The sequence below is a fragment of the Heloderma suspectum genome, chromosome 2 (assembly GCF_057233095.1).
Source record: "Heloderma suspectum isolate Gila_16-S chromosome 2, 16-S_ref, whole genome shotgun sequence".
Taxonomy (NCBI): Eukaryota; Metazoa; Chordata; class Lepidosauria; order Squamata; family Helodermatidae; genus Heloderma; species Heloderma suspectum.
Window position 1 is genome coordinate 113,660,000 of NC_139459.1, and position 26,507 is coordinate 113,686,506.

At 46.2% G+C, this 26,507-nt stretch overlaps 1 protein-coding gene across 3 annotated transcripts in view; it reads left to right on the plus strand.

The window, feature by feature from the left end:
• The window catches only part of SH3GL2 (SH3 domain containing GRB2 like 2, endophilin A1), a 158,944-nt gene that overhangs the window by 79,985 nt on the left and 52,452 nt on the right, over positions 1 to 26,507 (plus strand). The window contains exon 2 of one of the 3 annotated variants that reach the window (XM_084832133.1): positions 25,092 to 25,227. The exons of the other annotated variants lie outside the window; for them this stretch is intronic. Coding sequence (XP_084688259.1) covers positions 25,222 to 25,227 — 6 coding nt within the window. The 5' untranslated portion in view covers positions 25,092 to 25,221. The remainder of the gene's footprint in view (positions 1 to 25,091; positions 25,228 to 26,507) is intronic. 3 annotated transcript variants of the gene reach the window in all.

Consider the following 26,507-nt stretch of genomic DNA (forward strand, 5'->3'; position numbering starts at 1 on the left):
AGTAGTGTTATATGGTCAGTCAGTAGTGAATGCAGCCATGACCGAGTCAAGCTGGACCTTTTCTCATGGGTGGTTTGTGTGCTGACTCCAGTGCTCATTCTGTACTTTTGAGGAAAAGGCTGACATCGGCAGGGCCAGCCCAAGGCATTTTGCTGCCTGAGCTGAAGACCAAGATGGTGCCCTCTCCCATTCCATATGCAAAACACGACTGGACTGACAGATTAATCGGTCTTCAGCAGTGAAGGCAGCAGCTAATTTAGGGAGCGCAGAGCAGGTCGCATGGCAGACAGGTCTCTCCTCCAACACCTTGCTGCCACCTCCCAGCATCTGGTTCCTGAGGCAACTGCTTCACTTTGCCTAACGATAGTGCCGTCCCTCTTCCTCTGTCTTAGGAAAGAGGAACTGAAGAATTTAAGGCTGCATTTGTGAGAATAAATAAGTAATGGGGAGGCTAGATGGTTACAGTGATGGGCACATAACAGCTCTCCTATTGCACCTCATGCTATGTATTAAAAATATCTTGTGACATTTTCAGAGTTTGATATTTGTGAAACTTTTGATGCTGCTCTGAGTTTGACTGTATTTGTTTTATCTTCCACTGTTGTTTTTTTATGCTGCATTTAGATTTTATGACTTTAATTTTGTATGTGTCAGTTTTCTTTTTTTATTGTTAGTTGCCCCAAGACCATTTGTTAATGGGTGGCATATAAATGTCAAAAAATAAATGGATAAATATCTTGTATTAAATAAATGGATAAATATCTGGCTTACAACAAAGAAATCAAACAATAAAAATTCAAAGCCTTGCTATTTTTCTCTTTTACAGGGATGTTACATGGAGAAAAGCTTTAAAATATTGTTTTATCTGCCCTTTACTCCCACAAAATGCTTTCTAAATAGCTAAGAAAAATCTCCAGTACTGAGTAATGTGTACATCCCTGTATATAAGACATGTATAACTTTCAAATCTTCCCACCTGCTTCAGATTCCTCCATAATCTGTAGCATGGGGGCTGGGAGAGAAGTCCATATAATGGGTTGGATCCAAACTAAATCAGTTGCACCAAAGTGACTTCAGTGGGAACCAAGTTACTCGTTTTCAAACTTTTCATAAAGTGGGGCCCAAGTGCAACTAACAGTCTGGATTCCAACCAATGGGTCACCATGCACGCACGCGCGCACACACACACGTCAAATCAAGAAACAAAGTATGATATGAAAGAGCAGAAAAGTTTGTTTCAATCTGTGCCAGTCTGCAGCTCTCTGAAATCCACAGTGACTGAAATGAAAGTTCAAAATCAGAAGATGTTGATGAAGTCTAGATAATAAAAATATTTCTTTTGTCTATCATGATGTTGATGGTGTTTTTCTCCCCTATTTTCCCAAATAGTAAAAAAGGAAGAGATGCTTTGGTGCCTTGAGATGCAGCAGCTTGTTGCTCTGTCTCTGTTACTGGATATATAATAATTACTGAATAACACAAAGGCACTTATACTTTTCATACGTGTACAAACAGTACAATTTTATGTGTCTGAAATTGATTTTGGCCTTCCGGCTGGAAGAGATTTGACACCCCTGCTGTGTAATGCCTTACAAAGGACCATGTAATAAGCTTGTATGGGGCTTCTACCAGAAGACTCATCACCCCACTACAAGTAACCATACAGTGGTGGCTAAGGGTAGGAAGTCTTGGCAGGAAGTCTTTTGTAGGCATAGTGTTTTCTCGCAACAGCTGCCAGGGAAAGAACTGGCATTCCATAGTGGCCATATACATTGGAGAGAATGTTTGGTGCTGTTTTGAGTAGCTTCTCCATAACAGAATATGGGCCTCCCTATCATAGTGTTACTGAGGGAGCATACTGTTCCTGGAGTGTCCCACTTCATACTGTATTGAGGGGCTGCAGGGAGCTCATACCATTGAATGGTCCTCCATACGAAGAATTCCCTGCACATAAATGGCTAACATGTCAGGAGGAAGGGTAGGCTAAATCAAGTTTATCAATCAATGAAAGTTTTGCAATCAAGATGGACTGCCCTTCAGAAATTGTTTGGCATTTCATGAGTTAATGTTGTTAATGTTTATAAATCAATGAAAGTTTTGCAATCAAGATGGACTGCCCTTCAGAAATTGTTTGGCATTTCATGAGTTAATGTTGTTCGCCCTCACACCTTGGTCGGCAACTAGTTTTGCCAGAGAGCTATTGTGGGGGTGTGGGGAGGAATTGGCCCATTAACCTTCCACCTCTGTGTCAGTGGTTTGCTTCCATGTTTCTCTTCTTAGCGTATTAAATGACAGAATTTGGTAAGGATTTTCAGCTCTGGAGTTGCTCTGCTTGGCAAGTAGAGGGACCAGGTGGTGCTCTCTCTGGGGGATCCAGTTTCTCTTAGTGGCTGTCAGGTGCTGATTCCTGCATGACGAATAACAGTGTTGTATACATCTCCTGACTGCTAGAAGAGAATGCTTAAAAATCCCACTAAAATTGCAGTGTCTTCTCTCCCCACCCCACTCCCCACTTCTTTATCCTCATGGGAGGTGAATAGAGGCAAGGATTGTTTATTACAACTATTTATATGCTGTGTTTCAGGATACAAATCGTTCCAGGTGACTGACTTACACAAAACATCAAAATCATAAAATCACAACAAACCATGTTAAGATATAAAAAGTTATCAGGATCCTTCCCACAGGACAGTTTGTGGTAGATGGCCTTGGGGCTGGGGGAGTCCATATGAGGCAGACCTGAGGTCCCCTTTACCTCTGTCCCTCCCTTTCTCTCTCTGTTTTGGTTATCTCCCCCCCCCCAATCCTGGGTTTTGCTGTGACGTGGTTCCAACCAGTGCTTCTTCTAGCACCTTGAAAGGGTTACAGCTTCATCAAGGCTCAGTATAATGGAACTTATGTAATGCTCTGTGAGGATTCTTAAAATAAATGACAGTTTTGGCATGTTTAAGAATTTCAGCTCCAGAGCAGCTCTGTGAAGTCCCTACTGCATTTGGCTTTTATTTATTTATTTTATTTACAATATTTACATTCCGCTCCACATCAAAGATTTCAGAGTGGCGAACAACAAAATAAAATAATAAAATCCCGTAATTAAAACATTTTGAAAGAATGAACTTTCTTTCTGAACTTAATAAATGGCAGCTGGTCATTCAGGGAAGGCCTCTAGAAATAACAATGTCTTCAGGAGGTGCTAAAAGTAACACAAAAAGTGACATCCAAAGGCAGGGAATTCCACAGGAAGGGGGCCACGACGCTGAAGGCTCTTTTCCTGATGGACTCAGTCTGGGCCATAGGTCCATGTGGAACCACCAGGCGCATGCCCTCCGATGACCTGAGTGACTGGGCAGGTTGGTAAAGAAGAAGGCGCTCTCTCAGGTATCGTGGTCCCAAATTGTTTAGGGCTTTGTACACGAGTAAAAAAAAAAGGTAAAGGTGTCCCCAACCAGTTGTGTCCGACTCTAGGGTATGGTGCTCATCTCCATTTCTAAGCCGAAGAGCCAGCGCTGTCCGAAGACACTTCCGTGGTCATGTGGCCGGCATGACTGAACACCGAGGAGCACGGAACGCTATTACCTTTCCCACCGAAGCGGTACCTATTTATCTACTTGCAATTTCTTGCTTTCGAACTGCTAGGTTGGCAGAAGCTGGGACTGAAGACAGGAGCTCACTCCGTCACGCGGCACTCGGGTCTCGAACTGCTGTCCTGCCGACCTTCCGGTCTGCAGTTCAGCGTCTTAGCCACTACTACCTTAAACCTGGCCTGATAGTGAATAGGCAGCCAGTGCAGCCCTCAGCAAAGTAGTTGCATGCTGAAAAGGAGCAGCTCCTGATAACAGCCGAGCTGCTGCATTCTGCGCTAGCTCAAGCTTCCAGACCAGCCTCAAGGGCAACCCCACATAGAGCGCATCGTGGTAATCCAGTCTTGAGGTTACTGATGCCTGTACTGCTGTGGCCAAGCTATCCCTATCCAGAAAAAGCCATAGCTGGCAAATTAGCCAAAGCTGGTAAAAGGTATAATTGATGGCTGCAAAACACACATGCACACACGTGTGCTCTCTGAACACCCCAGTTACGTGTGATTTAAACTTAAATTGGCCTACAAGTTATTTTAAGAAACTGGTGCAGCATATTTTTAGCACTTATATGGACTACCCCATATGGTTGGATCCAGCTTAATCACTCCACTCATGGAAGGACCCCTTCCATGAGTGTACTGTCCTTCCAGAGAAGAAGTACATTGAATTGTGTCCAGAAACAAATTAGGAGCCAAAGTGCTGGTTCTTATCTATAAAATCCTAAATGTACTGGAACTCCCCTGAAGGGCTGTCTTCTCTCACACAGACCTGCCCATCAGTAAAAAAAAAATTAAAAAATCTGCTGACGCTCTCCTCTGGGTTCTGCCATGTCTAGAGATTAGGCCTGTGGTTATCAGAGAATGGGCTTTTTCTGTAGTGGCACCCCAGCTTTGGGACATTCTCACCAGGCAAGATCACCCTTGGCATTGCCATTTAGGGACTGAGCTAAGACCATTCTGCCCAATTCTTTTAAAGTAATAACAGTGGCTTGGATCCTAACATGTCTCCTCTGTTCATGGAAAGAGCTTCCTTCATGGAAGGAGAATTACATTCCTGGAAGGCGCTGCACTTCTAGAAGGTCTATCTGCTCACAAAACCAAAAGTTAGGAAGAATCCAAACTAATGGCTTTTATGTCTCTCTGTGATTTTGTTATGTTTTACTTTGTGCTGTTCTATTCTTGTTAGTCTTGTCATTATTGTAGTATTGGTCATTGTATGACTTTTTATAAAGGGTGTGTGTGTGTGTATGTGTGTGTGTGGTAAGCTGCCTTAGGGTTTTTTTCTAATAAACATGTAGGTGAGGTATAACTTTTAAAAGAAATAAATGTTTTCCAGGACAAAGGGGTAATCTTCCTCTCGACCTTAGCTAATACCTCAGTTGTTGTTACACTTTAAAATGCATGCGTTGCTAGCTATGTGCCATTACTGGAAACAATGTAATTTTGGGGGAAATCAAGCTGCCTTTCTCTTAGGTGATCCACGAGGATTATTTAGAGCAGGCGTGGGGAACTGCATTGGGGGGGGTGTGTCACTGCCTGGAAGGAAAGGGCTACCCCACCCCCGTTGCTGTGCTTCTCCCCTTTCTGGCAGTAATTACGTTTGGAAATAGCCTATTTGCTGCAGGGGATGTGGCAAATAATTTTTCCAAGCCTAATTACTGCAGGGATGTGGCAAGTAAGGAGGTCAAAGCTGGGGAGGCTACCTGTAAACAGCCCCCCCCCCCCATTATGCTCCAGCTAGGCTTGGGGAAAACTTTTTCAAAGCCTAAATGCAGGGTGGTGGTGGTGGTGTGTGTGTGTGTGTGTGTGTGTGTGTGTGTGTGGTGTATATATGTGTGGGATGGCTCCACCCACTGCTGCCATGCTATCCCTGATACGTGGCCACCAAGACAACGAAGGCTTTCAGGTCGGAAAAGCTTCCCTACGTCTAATTTAGAGACTTTTACATAAATTACGATCAGTTTCCTTCCCTTTTATTTTAAACATTTTTAAAAAAATTCTGTCTCTCTCGTGCCTGCTTGTGACCCCTCTGTGAATTTAAAATAAACAACTTGGGCTAGTATGTCTTTATAACGAAAGAACTCTGCCACGTCTGCAACCGAGACTGTGTGGGATATAATACCCAGAGGGAGAGAGGTGGCATTCGAAAAGGCGAATGCCGCAGGGAAGTTCACTGCAGTGCTGGAGTATTAACATGAATGTGTGGCTGAGTCATATTGGAGAATGTACTGCTGCTGTGCAGGGATAGACATGCAGGCAGTCATTTTTTCTCCTGTTCTGCGGCATTATGTACTGTGTGATTAATTAGGGTGTATGGGCTAAGGCAGAGTGAACATAGATTGTTACATTTACAAAGAAATATCTGTATTCTTCCTTGAACACAGAGAGCCTGCTGAAAAGGCCCATGCCTGCTTAGCTTACACAGTGCTATAGCAACAGGTGTGTGCTGGCCTTTGGGCTCCTCCCTCCCCCTTCCTGTGTTGAGCTGAAGGTGTCTGGCCTGCAGGGAGCATCTGCAGGCTTAATTCGTTTCACGGAATAACATGCTACTTGGTAGCCGGAATGCAGATCACAGAATCAAAGCTAATGAATCCAAACAGACAGAGTTCGTACCCAAACAGAGTTCGTACATCTTTTGCACAAAGGCTATTGGTTTATCTGCAAAAGTACAGGTGTATGTTTAACTGCAGACACATTTGCTAGGCATAGTTATGCTATGGAGGGATGTCATAAACATGGTAAGCCGCTTTCACTCTAGCAAATATTGTCAGCCACCCCATGTACTGATTTTAGATTGGGCGAGACAGACTGCTTCTATAATGTGATCTTGGTGATAGATTAGAAGATTTGTTATATATCACTGCCTTATATGGAGTCAGACGTGAAAAGGAAGAACGGTATTCCTCAAAAGGTAACAGTCACAATAGCAAAGGGGGGGGATAACCTCCTAGATCCCTTCATAAAATAAATGCTAGTATGATGTATGGATTAAATAAAAATATTGATAGCGAAGACCTGGGCCCATGGGGCCCCAGCCCTGAATTTATTTCCAGGAGCCCTGAGTGTCCACTGGTGCCAATTGAAGTTTTTCCTCAGCTTAATTGTAGTTCAGGGGGCAACTCCAAAGGAGATCAGAGCTGGGGAGTGAAGGGCTAGCTCTCCCCTCCCCCCAAATCCGCCCTGCATGCCAATGGGAGGGCTTTTTTCTAAGCTTTTCTAATTGTCATGCAGGGGAGGAGGATTTCCAGGGGAGTCACAGTTGGGTAGTGAAGAGTTAACCCTTCCCTGCCTGTGTGCTGTGCGCCCCCCCCAAATCACCACCCTGCATGACAATCAAGCTTAGAAGAAAACCTTCCATGAGTGCCATTGGAATCCCTTTCCTCTACCTCCTCTGCCCCACTCTCCAGCCCTCACACTTCCCACCACCCACCCAGAATTTGGCATCTGTCCTCAAATGGAATTGTGCGCTTTCTTTTCTTTTGAATTTAATTTATGGACATAATAATTATTGATGAATGGGGTAATTAAATGAAGGTGACTTTGTTAAACATTGGAGCATGATCTTTGTAGGAATTGGGAAGCTAGTTGGGGATGACCCCCTGATTTAGCCTTGGCTTGCTGTTCAATCAGTGCTCTACCAAATTTTTGAAATTCCTTTTTGTTGCAAAAATTGCCATTTTTTAGGGGGCAGGGTGTGAAGGACTATGGAAAACATTGTTAGCTACTGACCCGTTTTGCATGATCAAAATAAGCCACAGTGGCTTGTTTTAATCTTCAGCATGTGCTGAGCGCCATATACCTAATTAACTGATTGGGAATGGCTTGTCATGTCATCTCAACCTGGGCAGCATGGCTTGTTTGAAGGGGAAAAAAACCCTTAAATCGCCCATGGACTGTTGTAGGGCTAAGATTATGCCAGGGATTAAAACAAGCCACCTTGTTCTTTTTGATCATGTGAAGTGGCCCACTATTTTTTTTGTGTGTGCAATTTTTTACACACCTGTTCACAGCCATTGCAAATTAATTCTAACTGAAGAGGATCACCGAGTTGATGGTATGGGGGTGGGAGTGGGGTGGGGTGCAAATTAATTAGAGAAGTTATCTTATTTGGTGTGATCTGGATGGGAAATTAATGGTTGGCTTTGCTTTCTGCAAAATTTAAACAAATCCTAGTAATTATTTCTAAATGTGCATATATACATATAAATTAGTATATGCAAATGTTGTAAGGATCTGGGCCCCAAATCCTTTAAGACTTAAAGTTTAAGTGCTTAGCAGTGCCCAGATTGATAGAATTGCATCCAAATCAGTAAGAATTAGCAAATGGGAAACCTTTCAGAAAAAACATCCAAGGATTACAAAATGACTTTGGCATTGCAGCACAATTCAAATGACCAAGCCTTAATCACGACTAGGGATGTGTGAATCAGCAAAACGTGTTGTCGATGAAGTTCTCCAAATTCCATCTCAAAGCTTGTTCTGATTCGAGCCTGGATCAGATTGTGAGCTGGGAAGGCGGGTGTTGGCGTGAAAATTCCTGTGTATTTTTGTGCATATTTTCCCAAATGTATGCATCAATTGTGGGCATCTTTAAAATGTCCACATTCTTCTCCCCTTAGTTAAAGCATATTTCTGTGCATTTTTCAAATATACGCATGCTGTTGAACACATTTTTTTGAGTTAGCGAATCATATTGCAAGCTCAGAAATGTATGAACTTCAGCGCAGAATGTGTCTGAGTCCACGGTCTGTCCGGAAGGTGCAAACTGGGTAAATCCTGATCAAACTGAACTGAAGCAAGTTTCTCATACATCCTAGTCATGACCATAGCTGGACCCAACTCCACTCTAGTGTTAAATAGTGTGTTGCTTGTTCAGTTATTAACACAGAAAAGAGGCACTGAAGTTCGTTATACAGATTTCTGTCCGCAGCTACCTCCAGACACACATCCTTTTAATATTCCATAAGGGGTCGGCTAAACTAGACAACGTGTTGGGGATCTGCAATTGGATCTCCTGTCTCTGTTTACTTTTTTATGGTAGCTGTTCATGTGTGCGCATGTGGGTGCAGATTTAGACTGGGCCCACCATGACCATGACAAGCAGAGCTGGTGCCAAGTTGGAGGGCACCTGGGCAAGGTGTCCTCCAGGCCCCCCCCATGCCCCTCTGCTGTCCTCCAGACTTACTGAGGTAGAGGGGATCGGTAGTGACAGGCAGCAGTGGGAATAAGCAGCAGCACTGAAAGCAATGCATCTCCAGCCAAGTGATGTCTTCACAGTGCCAGGCTGAGGGTACAAGTGCTGGGCCACATTGCTGCTCCTTCCATCTTCATTATCCCCAGTGTCAGTGGGAATAATTAAAATGGTGGCAGCTGTGGTTTGGTATAGCACTACCCTTCACAGTGCCCAGACAAAAAACATTTTTTGATGGGTGGCTGGCGTTGAGCACAGAAGTCTTCTGGGGTCCGTGGGGGCCTGGCGTTTACCCCACCATTGCTGGATTCAGACACTGGATATGATAAAAAGCGGCAGCTTAGTTGCTCCTTTTCATTGAGCATTGGATTTGTATGCACCCAGAAAGCCTTCTGCTGCATGTGATGTACATTTTTCCTGCAGATGCTCACACCTGCAAAGGAGCTACGCAGCCTCTGGAGTTCAGCCTGAGGTGTGGCCTCTCAGCCCCTTTCCACACATTATGCCCCTTCCCACAGTTCATGTGTGAAGGGGCTTTTGCAATCCCCAATTCCATGTGTTGTCATTTAGGAAATTCTGAACAGGGGATGTATCAGTGCTTTTCTACCTAGTTCTGTTTTTGTGTTCATTATCCTTTTTTCATGTGTTCATTCGGTGGGGCCATAGCACAGTGGTGGAGCACATACTTGCATGCAGAAGATCCCCGGCATCTCCAAGCAGGGTGGGAAAAACCCTTGGCTGAAAGCGTGGAAAGCCAGTGCCAGTCAGCAATTCTGGGCTAGGTGGACCATGGGTCTGACTCCGTGACCTGATTCACATGATCGCAAGGTGGTTAATAAGCCATTATGGCTTGCTAACCACCCTGCTCATGCTGGTCATGTGCTGTGGGGATTCACATAATTATCCTCAGCAGCATAGTTTGCCATGTCATGCAATCCCAGCCAGGGTGGCTTATTGCCTTGAGTAACAAGCCACCCAGAACCCTACAACAGCCTACATCCCCCCAGGATGTGACCGGCATGCACGGCAGGGGAAATAAGCCACGATTATGCAAACTGGGCCTCCGCTTCCTCTCTTCCTATTCTAACTCAAACAGTTCTGAGGGGATGTTTCCTCATGCAACAACTCATTGGGTCATGTTATTTCTATGTCTTTTGCATTGGTGGACTGCTCCTAGCGACTGTTTTTTTTCCCCCTAATTCAGGCATCCCCTAATCACTGTTTTTTCCCCCCATAATTCAGGCATGATCTTCGAAGCTTCGAAGTTGTGAAGCTTCACAACTTCGAAGCTTCGAAGATCATGCCTCAATTAAAAAAAAATAACTGGGTAAATCCTAGAATCACAGAATAGCAGGGTTAGAAGGGGCCTATAAGACCATTGAGTCCAACCCCCTGCTCAGTGCGGAATCTAAGTCAAAGCATCCCTGACAGATGGCTGTCCTGCCTCATCTTGAATGCCTCCAGGGTGGGAGAGCCCACCACCTCCCTAGGTAATTGCTCCCATTCTGACAGTGAGGAAGTTCAGCCAGAATCTGGCTTCCTGTAACTTGAGCCCATTATTCCGTGTCCTGCACTCTGGGATGATCAGCTGAGAAGAGATCCTGGCCTTCCTCCCTGTGACAACCTTTCAAGTACTTGAAGAGCGTTATCCTATCTCCCCTCAGTCTTCTCTTCTCAAGGCTAGTTTCTCGATCAAAAACTAAATGAAACAAATTTCTCATACAACCCTACAGAAAATCTACTCCTTATTCACATACTTCCACTCAATATTTTTTTTATAGTGATGTCTAGCAGAGCATTGGTATGATGTCACACTTGCTTAATAGCCTCCGTTCTCTGCATATTTAATCTGGGCTAATTTTAGGAGCTGTCTACCAGTGACGTTCCCATTTAGCATGGGCTTAATGCAGGAAGTCAGATGAATGAGTCTGAAAGCAGCAAATAGCTCTGCCTTCAGAGAGAGTTGAGAGAAGCGGTAAGGCGTGTGTGTGTGTGATACAATGGATTCATTCATTCTTTTGTGGCAATGTTCATTAATAGCTGTTCAGGTTCTGAAAAGCACGTTTTTGATGCCAAGGCAAAAATCACTGCAACCACACAATGTTTTGCAGTTTTTGATGTGGTGCAGTGCCACTGAAAAGAGAACATCTGAAGCACAATTTGATGATCTAAATGTGGGGAGGGGATACTGAATGTGTTTGGGAAGACCAAAATTGCAGGGTGAGTTGCCATCACCGCCTGTGCACATTCACTCTGCCATCCATACAGTCCTTATACGTATGTATAAGGCGTCTGCATGTAGGGTCCGTATATGCAGTTGTGGGCTTGCTTTTTTCAGGCTCCCTAACTGTGCATACAGCACCTATGTGCATAAACTTTGTAATATACATAGGATGGTACTCACTGTATGGATGAGTGAATGTGTGTTCACTATATTTATGTTAGAATTACGTTTAATATACATAAGATGGTACTCACTGTATCAATGTATGAGTTATTTATTTATTTATTAAATTTATTAATCGCCCATCTGGCTGGTCACCCAGCCACTCAGGGCGATGTACAAAGCATATAATAAAACAATTTAAAACAATAAAATTCTACAATAAAAACATTTTCTAAAATACCCTAACCTACCCCAAATGCCTGCCTGAACAACCACGTTTTTAATGCACGGCGGAAGCTCATTAAAGAGGGGTCATGGTGGAGTTCCCTAGGGAGGGAGTTCCACAGAGTGGGGGCCACCACAGAAAAGGCCCTCTCCCTCGTCCCCACCAGTCTAGCTGTCCTGGCTGATGGGACAGAGAGAAGGCCATCCGAGGCTGATCTTGTTGAGCAGCCTGTCTGGTGTTGCTGGAGGTGCTCCTTAAGATAGGCTGGGCCAGAACCATATAGGGTTTTAAAGGTCAAAACCAACACCTTGAATTTGACCCGGAAAACAACTGATAACCAGTGCAACTCCTTCAGCACTGGACTGATGTGATCTCGCCGGTGGCTGCCTTTAATCAGGCGAGCCGCCGCGTTCTGTACCATTTGCAGCTTCCGAACCACCTTCAAGGGTAACCGCACGTAGAGTGCATTACAGTAGTCTAAACAAGAGGAGACGAGGACATGTACTACCGATGGGAGCAGATGGTTGGGAAGGAAGGGGCGCAGGCGCCGTATCAGATGGAGTTGATACAGCGCTGTCCAGCTCACAGCTGATACCTGAGCCTCCATGGACAGCTGGGAGTCCAGAATGACCGCCAGGCTGCAGACCTGGTCTTTCAAGGGTAGCCGTCCCCCATTCAACACCAGGTCAACATCCCCCAGCCTCCTCTTGTCTCCCACCAAAAGTACCTCGGTCTTGTCAGGGTTCAGCTTCAGCTTATCCCTCCCCATCCAGCCACTCACCGTCTCCAGACATTTGGACAGGGATTCTACGGCCAACCTTGGTGAATATTTGAATGAGAGGTAGAGCTGTGTGTCACCCGCATATTGATGACACCACACCCCAAACCTCCTGATGATAGCCCCCAGCAGCTTCACATAGATGTTAAATAGCATCGGGGAGAGGATGGAACCCTGTGGCTCCCCACCTCCTCTCCCAGTGCTACCATCTGGTACCTGCTGGAGAGGAAGGACCGGAACCACCGCAATACAGTGTCTCCAATGCCCAACCCCTCCAGGCAGTCCAGGAGGATACTGTGGTCAACAGTATCAAAAGCCACTGAGAGGTCGAGGAGAACAAGGAAGGAGCATTCACCCCTATCTAGAGCCCTCCTCATATCATCCACCAAGGCCCTTTCTGTCCCATGCCCAAGTCTGAAGCCCGACTGAAATGGGTCTAGATAATCGGTTTCTTCCAAGTGTGCCTTCAACTGCTTCACCACCACCTGCTCAGTCACCTTGCCCCAAAATGGCAGATTTGAGAGTTGGTGAAAGTTGTTCAGAACTTGGGGATCCAAGGAGGGCTTCTTTAAGAGTGGTCTTATCACTGCCTCCTTGAGGACTGATGGCATCACTCCCTCCTCAAGGGAGGCATTCACCACCGCCCTGATCCCCTCACCCAGTCTCTCTCTGCACCCCATAATGAGCCACGATGGGCAAGGATCAAGTAAGCAGGTGGTCGGCCTTACAGATGAAAGCACCTTGTCCACTTCATCAGGAGGAAGAAGCTGGAACCGATCCCACAAAACCGGTTTGCCACAGGCCGCTTCTTGCTCACTAACTGTATCCACAGCGTGCAGAGTAACACACCTAATCTGATCAATTTTATCTGCAAAGTGCCTTGCCAAGGCCTCACAGGAGGCCTTAGAATGCTCCAGCGGTTCCGGAGCCACTGGACCAACCAGGCTCCGGACCACTTGGAACAGCCTCCTGGGACAGCACTCTGCAGACGCAATAGAGGCAGCATAATATTCCTTTTTTGCTGCCTTCACCGCCATGTGATAGGCTGAAGATACAGCTCTAGCCTGTTTCTGATCGTCTTTGGAGCGAGACTTCCGCCACCGGCGCTCTACCCGTCTCACCTCCTGTTTCAGAGCTCGTAACTGCGGATTAAACCATGGTGCAATCCGAGCCCTGTTCAGGGGGAGAGGGCATTTCGGAGCCACCTGATCTAATGCCCCCAGAGATTGCGGCATTCCAGCCACCCACCAGGGTCTCGACCGAGTGGCCGTTGGCGTGCTCCAGAGAATCCCCAAGCGCGTTCAGGAATCCATTCAGGTCCATAAGACGCCTGGGGCGGACCATTTTAATGGGTCCTCCACCCCTGCAGAAGGGTTGTGGAACCGAGAAGTCTAACGTCACCAGGTAGTGATCTGACCATGACAAGGGGGTGGTGGATATACCCCTGACTTCTAGATCACTCCCCGCTTCTCCAGAAACAAACACAAGGTCTAGCGCATGATCAGCTACATGAGTGGGCCCAGTTGGAATAGGGTGCAGCTCCCAGGAAGCTATGGTCTCCATGAAGTCCTGAGGTGCTCCTGTGAGGACGGCCTCTGAATGTACGTTGAAGTCCCCCAACACCAATAAGTTAGGGGACTATACATGCACATCAGAGACCACCTCAAGCACCTCGGCCAGGGAGTCAGTCATGCAGCGGGGTGGACGGTACATGAGCAGAATCCCCAGACTGCCCTTCGGGCCCAACCTTGATCTCCCGGAGAGGGGGTCTGGTGAAGACCAAGGACTCTCAGTAGATAACAGCCACTCCCCCTCCCCGATCCCCAGCCTTCAGCTGCTGTGCATACGAAAATCCAGCTGGACACATGGCTGCCAGAGTTGGATCAGTGGCCTCAGCCAGCCAGGTCTCCATAATACATGCCAGGTCTGCACCCTCATCCAGGATCATGTCATGGATGAGGGATGTTTTCTGGGTAACAGACTTGGCATTGCAGAGCAGCAAACGAAGGCCAGAGGATGGAGTCACGCCTCCCTCAGCCATCCTTTAGCTCTGGACAGGCCTGGAGCAGTGAACAGATATTACACATCTCCCCCTTGTTCCCCTTACCTGGCATGGCCTGCCCCTAGCACTCTGCCAGTGCCTGCTGCCCAGCCTCAGTATGTTCTGGCCCCTAATGCTCCCCCCACTGCCTCCATCTGGTGGACACATGCTCCCTTGCTCCCACCTATCAGGCAGACTAAAAAAAGGTAAAGGTGTCCCCAACCAGTCGTGTCTGACTCTAAGGTGTGGTGCTCATCTCTATTTCTAAGCTGAAGAGCTAGCGCTGTCCGAAGACGCTTCCGTGGTCATGTGGCCGGCATGACTGAACACTGAGGTGCAAGGAATGCTGTTACCTTTCCCGCCGAAGTGGTACCTATTTATCTACTTGCAATTTCTTGCTTTTGAACTGCTAGGTTGGCAGAAGCTGGGATTGAAGACGGGAGCTCACTCAGTAACGCAGCACTCGGGTCTCGAACTGCTGTCCTGCCGACCTTCTGGTCAGCAGTTCAGCGTCTTAACCACTAAGCCACTGCGAACCCTATATCAGGCAGGCTACCCACCCCTAAAAACACAACAGAATCCCCCAGAAATTAAAAAAAAAACCAATTAAAAAATCCCCTTTAAAAATACTGCCAGGCAAGAGTCCACAGTAGTGATAGTACCACAGCGGCGCAGCAGCAGGCCTCTTCCCCAGTGGTGACAGCTTCTCCTGCAGGCCCTGGCTCTCCCAGGCCACCTCAGCCAGCCAGCTTATGTAGCCCCTCCAGGAAGGGGCAGGTGGAAGCAGCACAGCTGGCTTGGTACCTGGGGGCCTGGTCCTGGAGGGACTGGTGGTCTGCGCAGCAGAAGTCCGCAGGGAAGGCCTGGTGTTGGTGGCGGCAGCAGTTACAGCAGGCCCAGCAGCAGCAGGCACTCCTCTTCCCTGGTGGTGGCAGCTTTTCCTGCAGGCCCTGGCTCTCCATACACACAATACATGTGTGTTCACTGTATTTACATTAGATTGTTTGAAATGGTGCCTGAATCTATCCAGAAAGAGGAAAAAAGCATGCTGCAGTCTAGTAGACCCGCTGTAGCAAAGATAAATTAAAAACATTTTAAAAAGTTGCCTGTGCAAGGATTTTCCCAAGTGGCTTCCTTGACCAAGCAGGGTGGTATGGGAAGTCACATAGGAGGGTATGGGAATAGAATTGAGGAAAACTGTAACTGGTCTCTGCCTTTCAGTCAAGGCAGATCTTTCCCACCAACATGCTTAATTTTACATAAATCACTTAGCTTGGATGGTTAAAGAATTCAAATTGTCTTGAATTGTTTTGGGGCCCGAAAAGCATGAAGAGGGAAAGAAAGGATGTTTTCCAGATGGATGGCTTCTAGCACTAACAATCAGAATACATTGTGCAGCTCTTCTGTCTTTCCCTCCTTAACAGACATTTTGTGGTAAGGTAAAGGACAGAAGAAATGGTGGGAAAAAGCAGCAGGCTTACAAATGGAAGTCATTGTCTGGTGGCCCTCCCCCATAAAATTCTGAGTTTGAGGCAGAGCAATTGCACAATAAAAGCCTCATCTTGAAGCACCCGCAAAAAGGAGGAGGTATTTTCAAGCTTTCTCTAAAACTCTGAGGAATACTTACATCATTGGAAATCTAGTTTCAGGCTGTTCAGATTTATACTGGATAACAGCTCCTGCACTAGGGTAAACCATGGTCATTTGAAATGCATACAGGACTGCCTCCTATTCCCTTAACTTCCTGCAATGTCCTGAACCAAAAGCCTATGCTCAAGATGAGCAATAATGGCACAGAGGTGGAAGCCTTGAATGTTCCTACAGGTAGCGGTGTGTGAGATAAAGAGGTCAAAGGGGAAGGGAGACCAAACTGCCTGTGAGGTACAATGTGACATTTGACTGACTTCAATGAGTGGGTTGGGACCCATACATGGTTTGCACCACTGCCATCTTTGCTGTTTCTGCTTTCCTTTCTCAAGAGAAGAAAGGAGGCAGAGAGAGAGAGAAAAGGATGACCAGTTGTACAGGAGAACAGAGTTCCTTTTAGTGTTGGGGCGGGGGAGGTATTTGGAAGGCAGAGGGGAAGAGATGGCTTGGAGTATGGAGCATTACAGTAAGTGAGAGGGGTGAGGTGAAGGACCATGGAATGACATTTGGGGGTGGGAATTTTGCCAGTCGACTGTTGAGAGAGGGAAGAAGGGATTGGCTGGGTGTGAATTGATTTTGGAGATTACTGGTTTTAATTGCCTTCATCCCAGACTTCAGTTTACTGTGAATTTGTTTTCATTGTTCCTTAAATAAACACTGAGTCTGTTAACACTGGGTAATTGTCAGTGCAACCCATGTCTAAAGCATTTGAATCCCTACACTGATCCTTGTTAGCACAGTAAGACTGTGACAACTTAGTTTGATACATGACAACTGCAACTACAAACATTTATTTATTTATTTATTTATTTATTTCCATACTGCCCAATAGCCGAAGCTCTCTGGGAGGTCCACAAAGCTCTCTGGGCTTATTGTTTCTGTGGGTATAGGTAATGGATCCCTGTCCATCCTAAAGAGAGAGAAATGAGAAAAAACTGGCATATGTTAAGAAATTGGCATATGGTTAGAAATGTGGGGTGGATCCCATGGTGCAGTTTCAGATGTGAGGCAGGTCTGAAAAGTTTTTAAACCTCTGCTTTACAATATCATTTTGGAACTGACAATCATGTATGTATGTATGTATGTATCCCAGCATCCCACTAAGAAACTTAATGCTGCTGCATCCATGGGATTCTCCCAATTTATTCTTGGATCGTGTATTGTGCTGGAGCTCCCAATGGAGAGCAATAATAGAAGGTTACTTGGAAATCTTAAGCCATTTTCACCACTGGGAAGATTGACTCATGTAATTGGAAAAAAACAGCATCCCCGTCGAAAGGGACTATAATGGGCACTTACCTTATGTGAAAATGTTTGCTGTGGTGAAAACCATTGATTTGGTGCTGTAATCTTCCGTGGAAGTCGTTCAGCTATGTCATTACAGTGCTGCCCTGAGAGCTAAGTTTATATAACTCTAGGTTATCTGCAGAGGAAGCTTGTTACATTGTGACAACAGCAAGCATTTCATCTGACCATCCCAAGATACTTTGCCTGGGTAAGCAAAGCTGATGTTTCCCCAGTTTTCTGTACATAGACCCAAAGCCGTTGCAAAGATTTTTGGCATCCTAGGCAGGGCAAGGGCACCCCTGCGCCAACTGAAGGTGCTGTGTTGCTGGGGATGTCAGGGCAGCATCTCAGTTTGTGTGGGAGGTGAGCCAGCCGTACTGGAAACAGCCACACAGTCCAGATTTATAAGCTGTTTCCAGCATGGCAGTTATGGATTGTATCCAATGTAGGGATGGCGGAGAATTTCTCCCCGAAACTTCGGTGGGCCGAGTGCCAACGTGTTCGGCCCCCCGAACAAGTTTCGGGGAGAAATCCTCCGAACCCCCCCCCCGCACCCCGCACCCCCCCCCAGGACGGGACTTACCTTCACCGAATGTCCCTCCCGGTGGCGGGTCCGGCCGGCGGTTCGGCGGGTGTTTGAGCGGGGCGGGAGCGGCAGCCGGTCTTTCGACTGGCTGCCGCCGCCGCCATTGCAATCAAAGAAAAAAAAAAAACGCCCCCTGATAGGCTACGTGACGATTGACGTAGCCTATCATGGCTAGATCTGCAAAGTCAGCCGTGATAGGCTACGTCAATCGTCACATAGCCTATCAGGGGGAGTTTTTTTTTTTAAAAAAAAACTTTCGCGTTCACGGCCGGGTGAGGCGGGAAGCCTCCCCCCGGCCTGAACTTCGCGGGGGGAGCAGCGAAGCGCCTCCCCCCCACCGCGAACGTCCTTGGACGACAGGTAAGGGACTTTCGTCCACCCCTAATCCAATGTTAGCGTAACTTAAGCCCCATTCATTTCAATGGGTCTATTCTAGTGGTGTGTGAGATAAAGTAGAACTAACATTGGATAAAACCCAGTGCTTAACATGTATAGAGTGATTTAGAGTATTCAGGGCATTTCATGCACGTTATTTCCTTGCAATTCTTACAACCACCCTATGAGGTAGGTCAGTATTATTATCTGTATATTGTGATAGGGATGGGTGAACTCACTGTGGTCTGGGTCACACACCACTTGCCAGACCCCCACCGCCCACCCCTGGCTGCCACACGCAGTGAGTCTCTGGGCAGTGTACAAGTGCCCGGTGAGCAGCGTGCAGCTGCCCAATCCCTCACCAAACCACCATGTCATGTAAAAATGGTGGCTCGGCCTTTTTCGTAAAGGCCGATTTTATGCAAATAGCAGCTGGAAAGCAGCCATTTACACAAGTTTACAGGCGTAAATGGCAGAAATGATTTTACACCACTTGCATAACATCGACCCTTACAAAAAAGGCAGAACCACCATTTTGCAGCTCGGTGAGAGATTGGAGATCCCCGCCCTTGTCTGACTTGGCACGCGCTGAGTCGGGCAAGCACAGCAACCCATGGACTGATGTCTTAGGGCCCGAGCCAGAGATTTTTCACCAAGCCTTGATCCCCTGCCGGATGCCCACGACATCCCTAGTTGCAGATAGTAAGCTGAGGCCAAGAGGAAATTGTTTGCCTAAAGGCCACTTAGTGAAAACAGAGGTGCTTCTTGAATAGTGCCACCCCTGACAGCTGCCTACTTCACCTATAACACAGATCTGGCCCCAAATAAGCCAACTATTTCTCTGGCTTTTGTTTCTGTTTTGTTTAAAACACTGTACTAGGCAATTTCCAAATGCAAGGGATCTTTTGCTATATAATGTTTTGTATTTTCTCTCTCACACAACAGAAATCTGCTCTCACACATATATCTGAAAAGAAAGCTATTTTGATATTATGAAATTAGGTATGATATGATAATCTGGAAGTATCTGGTAATCCTAAGACAAAGTTAGGATTCATATTTCTGTCCTGTCCCTCCTGCCCCCCTATCATTTCATGGCAAATTAACTCAAGTCACAGATCTCCACACGAAAGAGGGAAACAAGGAAGACTCAATGGTCATTTTGCGCTTAGAAAAATATCTCTCTGTTTTTTTCAAACCCTTGTAAATTGAAAAACATATCTGAAAGCATGATATAAAGCGATTGAAATAGGAGCTTTATCCAACACTGTTGTGGGGAATTGAAACTTCTGGCACATGATTGCATGTTCTGCATTGATTGGACTAATTCTGCCTGTTCGGTGCACAGCTCATGATTTTTAAAAATATGTATGCAGAGAGATTACTGGGGAAGTACGCAATAAACCCAGTAAAATGTTCTACACCGGCAGCACGGAAGGGCAGTACATGGGAACCCTTCATGAGACCAGCTCCAACCACGTGACAAGTGGCTTCCATGCGTTTACAGCTTCCGTGGGTAGCACCACTACCACCACCAAGCGGAAACCTTTTTCAGGGGCGTTCTCACTAGGGTCTGGTACAAACGTTAAGGCTCCCATGGCAAAGGGTCAAGGATCTGATGGAGAGACATAAGATGAGGTAAAAGAGCCAAGGTGGTGTAGGGATTAGTGTGTCAGTCTAGGCCTGGATATACCAAGGATCAAATTCCTGCCCAGCTATGAACTTCGCTGGGTGACCTTGAGCTAGTCACTATCTCTCAGCCTAAGCCACCGTGCAGAATTATTGTGAGGACAAAATGTGTGGGGGAAGACCATGTATGCTGCCATGAAGGAAAGGTTGGATGGCCTCCTGTCTTCTTTTGCAGATGACAGTCCTCTGTTTCAAGGGCTGTCCATGCCAAATCCGGTTTAAAGATAAAGAACCATAACAAAGGAGACAGGGGCCTTGAAGTTGCTCATCATAGCGCCTGAACAGCACTACCCTGAGCAGGCACAAAGGTCACCTGGTCATGGTGACATGTATTGCGTTTCTATTTAAATTTTAGTAATAGTTTCTACACGTTCATTTGTACACATAAATTAATAGATGCACATTTTATGCAAATTCCTTTTGTCCTCTCTTTTGGCGACGTGTATCCTCTTTTCTCGCAGTGCGTAACTGGCTCCCCAAGGAAATGTGGGATAGAAATGCATTGAAGTAGTTAAAATAGATAAGCCCCAAAGTCTTCTGTGTGGGAGCTTTTGTTGTTAGATCCTCCATAAAAGCAGTCCATAAGTTCCCTCGGTAACTGCTGAGATGACAGAAGTGCAAAGTAAATGCCTGGGAGCAATAAGTGACCTTGCTGGAGCTTCTGTGAATCATAGTACATTGGCAGCCTGTAGTCATCTTGCATTGAGTGCAACTGTGTGTTGCAGTGAGCTTTTACACCCTGTTATTTTGGGACCAGTTCTAGGCATGGCTGCACTAGAACAGATCTGAAATAAGAGTGTAAGAAGAGTACTTGCAACATCCCTAATCCTGGGATGATGGACTGTTAGCAGAAGCTTGAGCTGCAGCAGTTACTAGAGCATCATGATGAAACACCGGGGGAAATTTTGGACCATTCTGCTCATTTTTCCCTTAAAGCAAGCAGGTGAATCCTAGCTTCTGGAGGTTGCTAAACTGCTCTGGCAGGTTGAGATCTGCTCAGGAGTCCTAAAGTTTGGGCACAAAGTATTCGTGGAAGCAGCCCTAACCTGAAAAATCCCTGCGTGCAGTGCTTGTGTACATATAGGCAGGGCCAGCCCTACCATTAGGCAGAATGAAGCAGTCGCCTCAGGCGGCAGATGCTGGGAGGTGGCAGCAAGCTGTTGGAGAAAAGACCTGTGTGCCATGAAGGCTGCTCTATGCCCCCTACGTTAACTTGCTGCCTTTACTGCTGAAGACAAATAAATCTGCCAGTCCAGTCGGCTTTTGTATGTGGAATGGAGGGGAGCACTGTCTTGGTCTTCACTCCGGCAGCAAAATGCCTTGGGCCAGCCCTGCATATAGGTTTCTGGCCTGTTGTAAAATGTCAATGGCTGCCGCTGCTTTGGTACAGAGATGCAGAGCAAATCTTACTGTAGGAATGAAAGGCAGAGGCATGTATAACAGAGCACAGGAGCAGGAATGTGAGCAGAAGGACTGGGAACAGGGAAATAAATGGATACGGGGGGAAAGCTGCTTCATAATTTCAGTGAAAGTCCAATTCTTTAGGATGGTATTTGGCAACCCTGCCTGGGTCTAATGTCAAGTAAAATATAAGACGGTAACAAAAGTGGCATGTTTGGTGAGGACACAGGAGAGGGCCTTCTTGGTGGCTGCTCCCAGGCTCTGGAACTCCCTGCCAAAGGAGGCCAGGCCATGTCCCTCTCTATTGTCCTTCTGCCAGCAGGCAGATATTTTTATTCAGGCAGACCCTTGGCATATAAGCTGGTCTGTTCCTGAAGGGGGGCTTTAATTAGGGTTGTGCACAGATCCCCCGCTCTGCTTTGGATGCTGCTTCAGATCTTCCAAAGCGGCCTTGCTCCACTTTGGACTGCTTCAGACCCCATCTGCTTCAACTTGGATCCAGCTGAGAGTGAGATTCGGACAGGTGAATCACTTGTTTTTGACATTTTCCCATTGACTTGTGTGGGAAAACACAAATGGCCATAACCTCTCAGCCCTCCTGGAGGGCATCCCACCTGCCAAATCTCAGACAGTTTGGCCCACTAGTTTTTGTGCAAGGCGCAGGTAAAATGTGCTTTTCTCAGAAACTCAAACCAAAGTTCATAAAGGGATAATTAGGTTAGGTGTTGAAGCAGTGAGGAGGTCACTATCCCTAAACTCTGCTGTAGGTTTCTTTGAAGAGCAAATAGTGCTACTTTCCTATTCACAGTCAATAACCTCAGAGTCTCTTTGGCTGAATTGCCTGGGAAAACACTGGCTGGTAGGCAGGAAGCAAAGACAGTAACCCTGCCAGGTGGGCACACTGACTTGAAGAGCAATGACAGTTGTCTGCTGGACTGACAGAGGCAGGTAGCAACACAGCAACCCTGCCAGGATGGCAAAGTAGCACTTCGCCCACCTCTGCCCCTGCCAAGACCCCAAAGATGCTTCATATTGGGCTGGCTTGCTTTGCAACACACAGTGTAGCATTATATTATTTAAATAATACCTGTTAATGTGTGTAGTCCTTTGCCCACTGTTTCTGGAAATGCGGACTGTGTGTACTTCTTTGACACACACTGTTTGCATGTCCACGCAGCAGAAGTGCGCACACGAGCAAAAGTAAAGCAAACACTAAACTACAAACAAGCAAAGGGCGGGGGACTAACTGTAATCCTAACAGAAGAGGAAGGGTTTTTGTTTTGTTTTTTAAGGGAAAAGAGATCAAAAATGGGAAGGGAAGGAATACAGGAATTGAGAAGGGGAGGTGGAGGGGAGCCAAGAACAAGGGAAAGTCTCTCTCTCTCTCTCTCTCTCTCTCTCAAAGTAAGGGCAAACTAATGGTTGAGAGAGAATTGAAAAAGTGTGTCGGAGGGAAGATAAGCAACTACAGTGAAATTTTCTGTATTTTTAAATGAATAAACTGGGGTGGGGAGACACTAACATAGCTGTCATAGCGCACACTTTCTTCTCAGCTTCATTCTGCCAAAGGAGCGTGGGAGGGGTTAAGGCTTCCTAAGCCATGCCTGGCAGTGACTGGCACAGTTGCTCCCAGTGGCCCCAGCAGAGGCAGGATAGGCCTGGAGCTCAGAGAGAAAAGCCATGGAGCTTCCCTCTCAGCTCCCGTCCCATCCTGCTGCTGCTGCCACCACCATCATTGCACACGGTGGCAGCTTGTCAGGGCAGCAGGAGGCTGCTTAGTTATCAGGCGGCTCACATACCCCAGTGGATTGTCTTGTGCCCACACCTGGGGTGCATGAACCCCACTTTGGAGACCACTGCTCTAGCCAAGTAACATTCAGACAGTCCTTTCCAGTTACACCACCTCTCTTACAATGAGCAAACAGAGGCTGACTCACAGCAAAGCTCACTCCCTCCTCTTCCATCTCCTCTCCCCTTCTCCTGCTCCTCCAAGTGGCTGGATCTCTCTCAAATTGATATATTTGGTGCCTCCACATCCTCTCCCCTTCCCCCTCCCTCCTCATCCTGCTGCCCCTCTGTGTGATCTTTCAGGAGCCTGTCTGGGCTGCTCAAAGTCATAAGAAGAGCTCCAAATGTATGACGCAGACCGAGGCACCTCGTAGGTGACCTGCTTCGGTTCGGGGCACCTCGGTGCTGTTCTGATCTGCTTTGTAGCAAGATGAGGCACCTCTGAATCAGCCTGCTTTGCCTCGTTACTCGGGCTCTGGACCCAAGTGGTACACAGCCGTAGCTTTAATTGCTTGGTGCTATTTATTTCTTTTATTGTTGTGTTTTTAAATTGTGTTTGTCATGTATTTGTTTTTATACTAATGTTTTAATTAAGATTTTGTTAATCTGGATTTTGTTGTTAGCCACCTTGAGCAACATTTTGTATTGGAAAGGTGGGATTATTTATTTAAATAAAATAAAAAGTTTACAGAAAGCAAAATATCCAATGCAAAGCCAATATGAAATGAGATACGGACCCCACACTTTTGAACTTCGGGGTAATGCTACCTAGGGATGTATGAAAGTCACTTACCTGGTCTCGCAGCTTGCTTCGCGGTGGGGGGGAGGCGCTTCGCTGCTCCCCCCGAAGTTCAGGCCGGGGGGGGGAGGCTTCCCACCTCACCCGGTTGAAATTCAGGCCAGGGGGGAGGCTTCCCGCCTCGCTCGGCCGAAATTCAGGCCGGGGAGAAGCGCCCCGTCTCCCCGGTCGCGAACTTCAAAAGAAAAAAAGAAAAAAAACACGCCCCTGTGATAGGCTACGTAACGATTAACGTAGCCTATCACGGCTAGATCTGCAAAGTCAGCTGTGATAGGCTACGTTAATCGTCACGTAGCCTATCACGGGGGACTTTGAAAAAAAAAACAATGCGTACGCAAATGGCGGCCCCCATAGGGAGCCGCCATTCGCGTTCCTTATTTGGTCGCTGTAGTCTACGTAAAGATTTACGTAGACTACGGCGAAAATAAGGGCAACGCTATTTGCGTTGCCCTTATTTTCGCCGTAGTCTATGTAAATCTTTACGTAGACTACAGGGACCAAATAAGGAATGCGAATGGCGGCTCCCTATGGGGGCCGCCATTATCCGTACGCGCTTTTTTTTGTTTTTTTTTTAAGTCACCCATGATAGGCTACATGACGATTAACGCAGCCTATCACGGCTGACTTTGCAAATCTAGCCGTGATAGGCTACGTTAATCGTTACGTAGCCTATCACAGGGGCATTTTTTTTTCTTGTAATGGTGGTGGCGGCAGCCGGTCGAAAGACCGTCTGCCGCTGCCACCCCCACCCCTGACGAAGACCTGCTGAACCGCCGCCGGGACCCACCGCCAGGAGGGACATTCATGAAAGGTAAGTCCCATCCCGGGGGGCGGGGGGAGGCGGGGGGCGGGGGGGCGGAGAATTTCTCCCCGAACAACCTTCGGAGGACCGAATGCGTTGGCACTCACCCCCCCGAAGTTTCGGGGAGAAATTCTCCCCCATCCCTAATGCTACCTGTGTTGGATATCTAGGTTGAAATGGGATTAGAACTGTACATCTCTCATCCAAACCCAATGCCTGCTGTAGTATCCCAAGCCAACTTGACTTAGAAGCATCAAACAAAAAGAATAATCAACACAGACCTAACATAGCACCAGACAGACTGCTTTGCCAGCTGTAATGTTCCAGCTGTAGTCAAGGCTGCTGAATTTAAGTATGATGCTAGTAAGAGAGCTAGTTTTTTTCTCACAATAAATGAAACCTTTAATTTGCAAAGCTGTGGCTTATTAAAGATGAGGCATCACACAGAGTTATTATTAAAATATAATTAATTGAGCCATGGGAAGCAAACTAATTTTAATCTATCTTGCAATTTACAGGATCATCCAAATGAAGTCATAGAAAAGATGATCAGAATCACAGAAGCAGTCCTGTGAAGAGGCAATTACCTCTTCAGCTCACCAGAGTTTTGAAAAGCTAGCCTTATTTTAATCCTAGAAAGGACTAAAGATGCAGGTTATTATTACTGTTGTTGTTTTAGATTAGTGAGCAAGATTTTACTGCTCCATCTCCAGTTAACATGAGAATTCTCTTTTGAAATCCTCAATTAACTTTTATACTCTTCTTGTAAGCCAAATATTATAATTGGGAATATGGATGCCCGGTTGCAACAGAAGATGTACATGCCATATGTTTTCAGTTTCAGTATATTGTTTTAAACAAAGAGGTCTCACCAATGACTTCGGCACAGAAAATATAACCAATATTGGCCTTTCAAAACATTATGTTAATATCAATATAAGAACATCGCAACATTTATAAAAGTAAAACTAGTAGGAGATGTGAGGAACCAAAAGCATAGCAATAAAATCATTTATATCTATTTATTCACACAAACCGTGTCCTCCTATAATCTACAACAGGGGTAGGCAACTCTGTGCCCTCCAGATGTTTTGAACTACAACATCCGTAAACCCTAAGCATTGGCATGCTGGCTGGGGCTGGTGGGAGTTGTAGTCTAAAACATTTGGAGGGTGCCGGGATGCCTACCTCTACAAAATTTCTTTGCACAAACCTTGTCCTGCTATATTGTCCTACTACTGGAGATGTAGTAATCTTAAAGGTAACATTTCTGTAGAGCCTGTTAAAAAACCCTTCAGATGTGAATGATTATGAACATAGGAAGTTGCCTTATACGAAGTCAAGTTAGCTCAGTAGTGTCTGCTCTGAATGGCAATTGTTCTCCAAGGTCACATGCAGGGATGTTCTGCATTACTTGCTACATGACCCTTTGAGCTGGAGAGGCAGGAATTGTGCTGGCATGCATGCCCTCACCAAATGAAGGAACATCTTTGTTTTGAATATGTCTCAAATTCCAAACTAATATTCCGCCCATATGCCATATCTAGTACAATAAAAATCAGCAATGATATATCCAAACATAAGGACCCCGTTGAATCTAATCAAAGCTCATCTTGTCCAGGGACCTGTTTCCCATAATGGCTAGCCACATACTTATTAATTTACATTATTTGTATGCCACCCAACCAGGGTGTTCTTTGGGCAGCTTACTATTTGGTAATCATATAATAGCCACTGATAGATCCTCTATGAATTTCTCTAATTCCCCTTTTATCCCATCTAAGCCACTGAGTATCACCACATGCTGTGGCTGAGGATTCTCTAAATTCATAAAACAGCATATGAAGGAATTCTTCCTTCTGTCTATCTTGAATCAATTTCATTGAGTGACCAAGTTCAAGTGTTATGAAAGGCGCTGGGGCAGGGGAGGATCT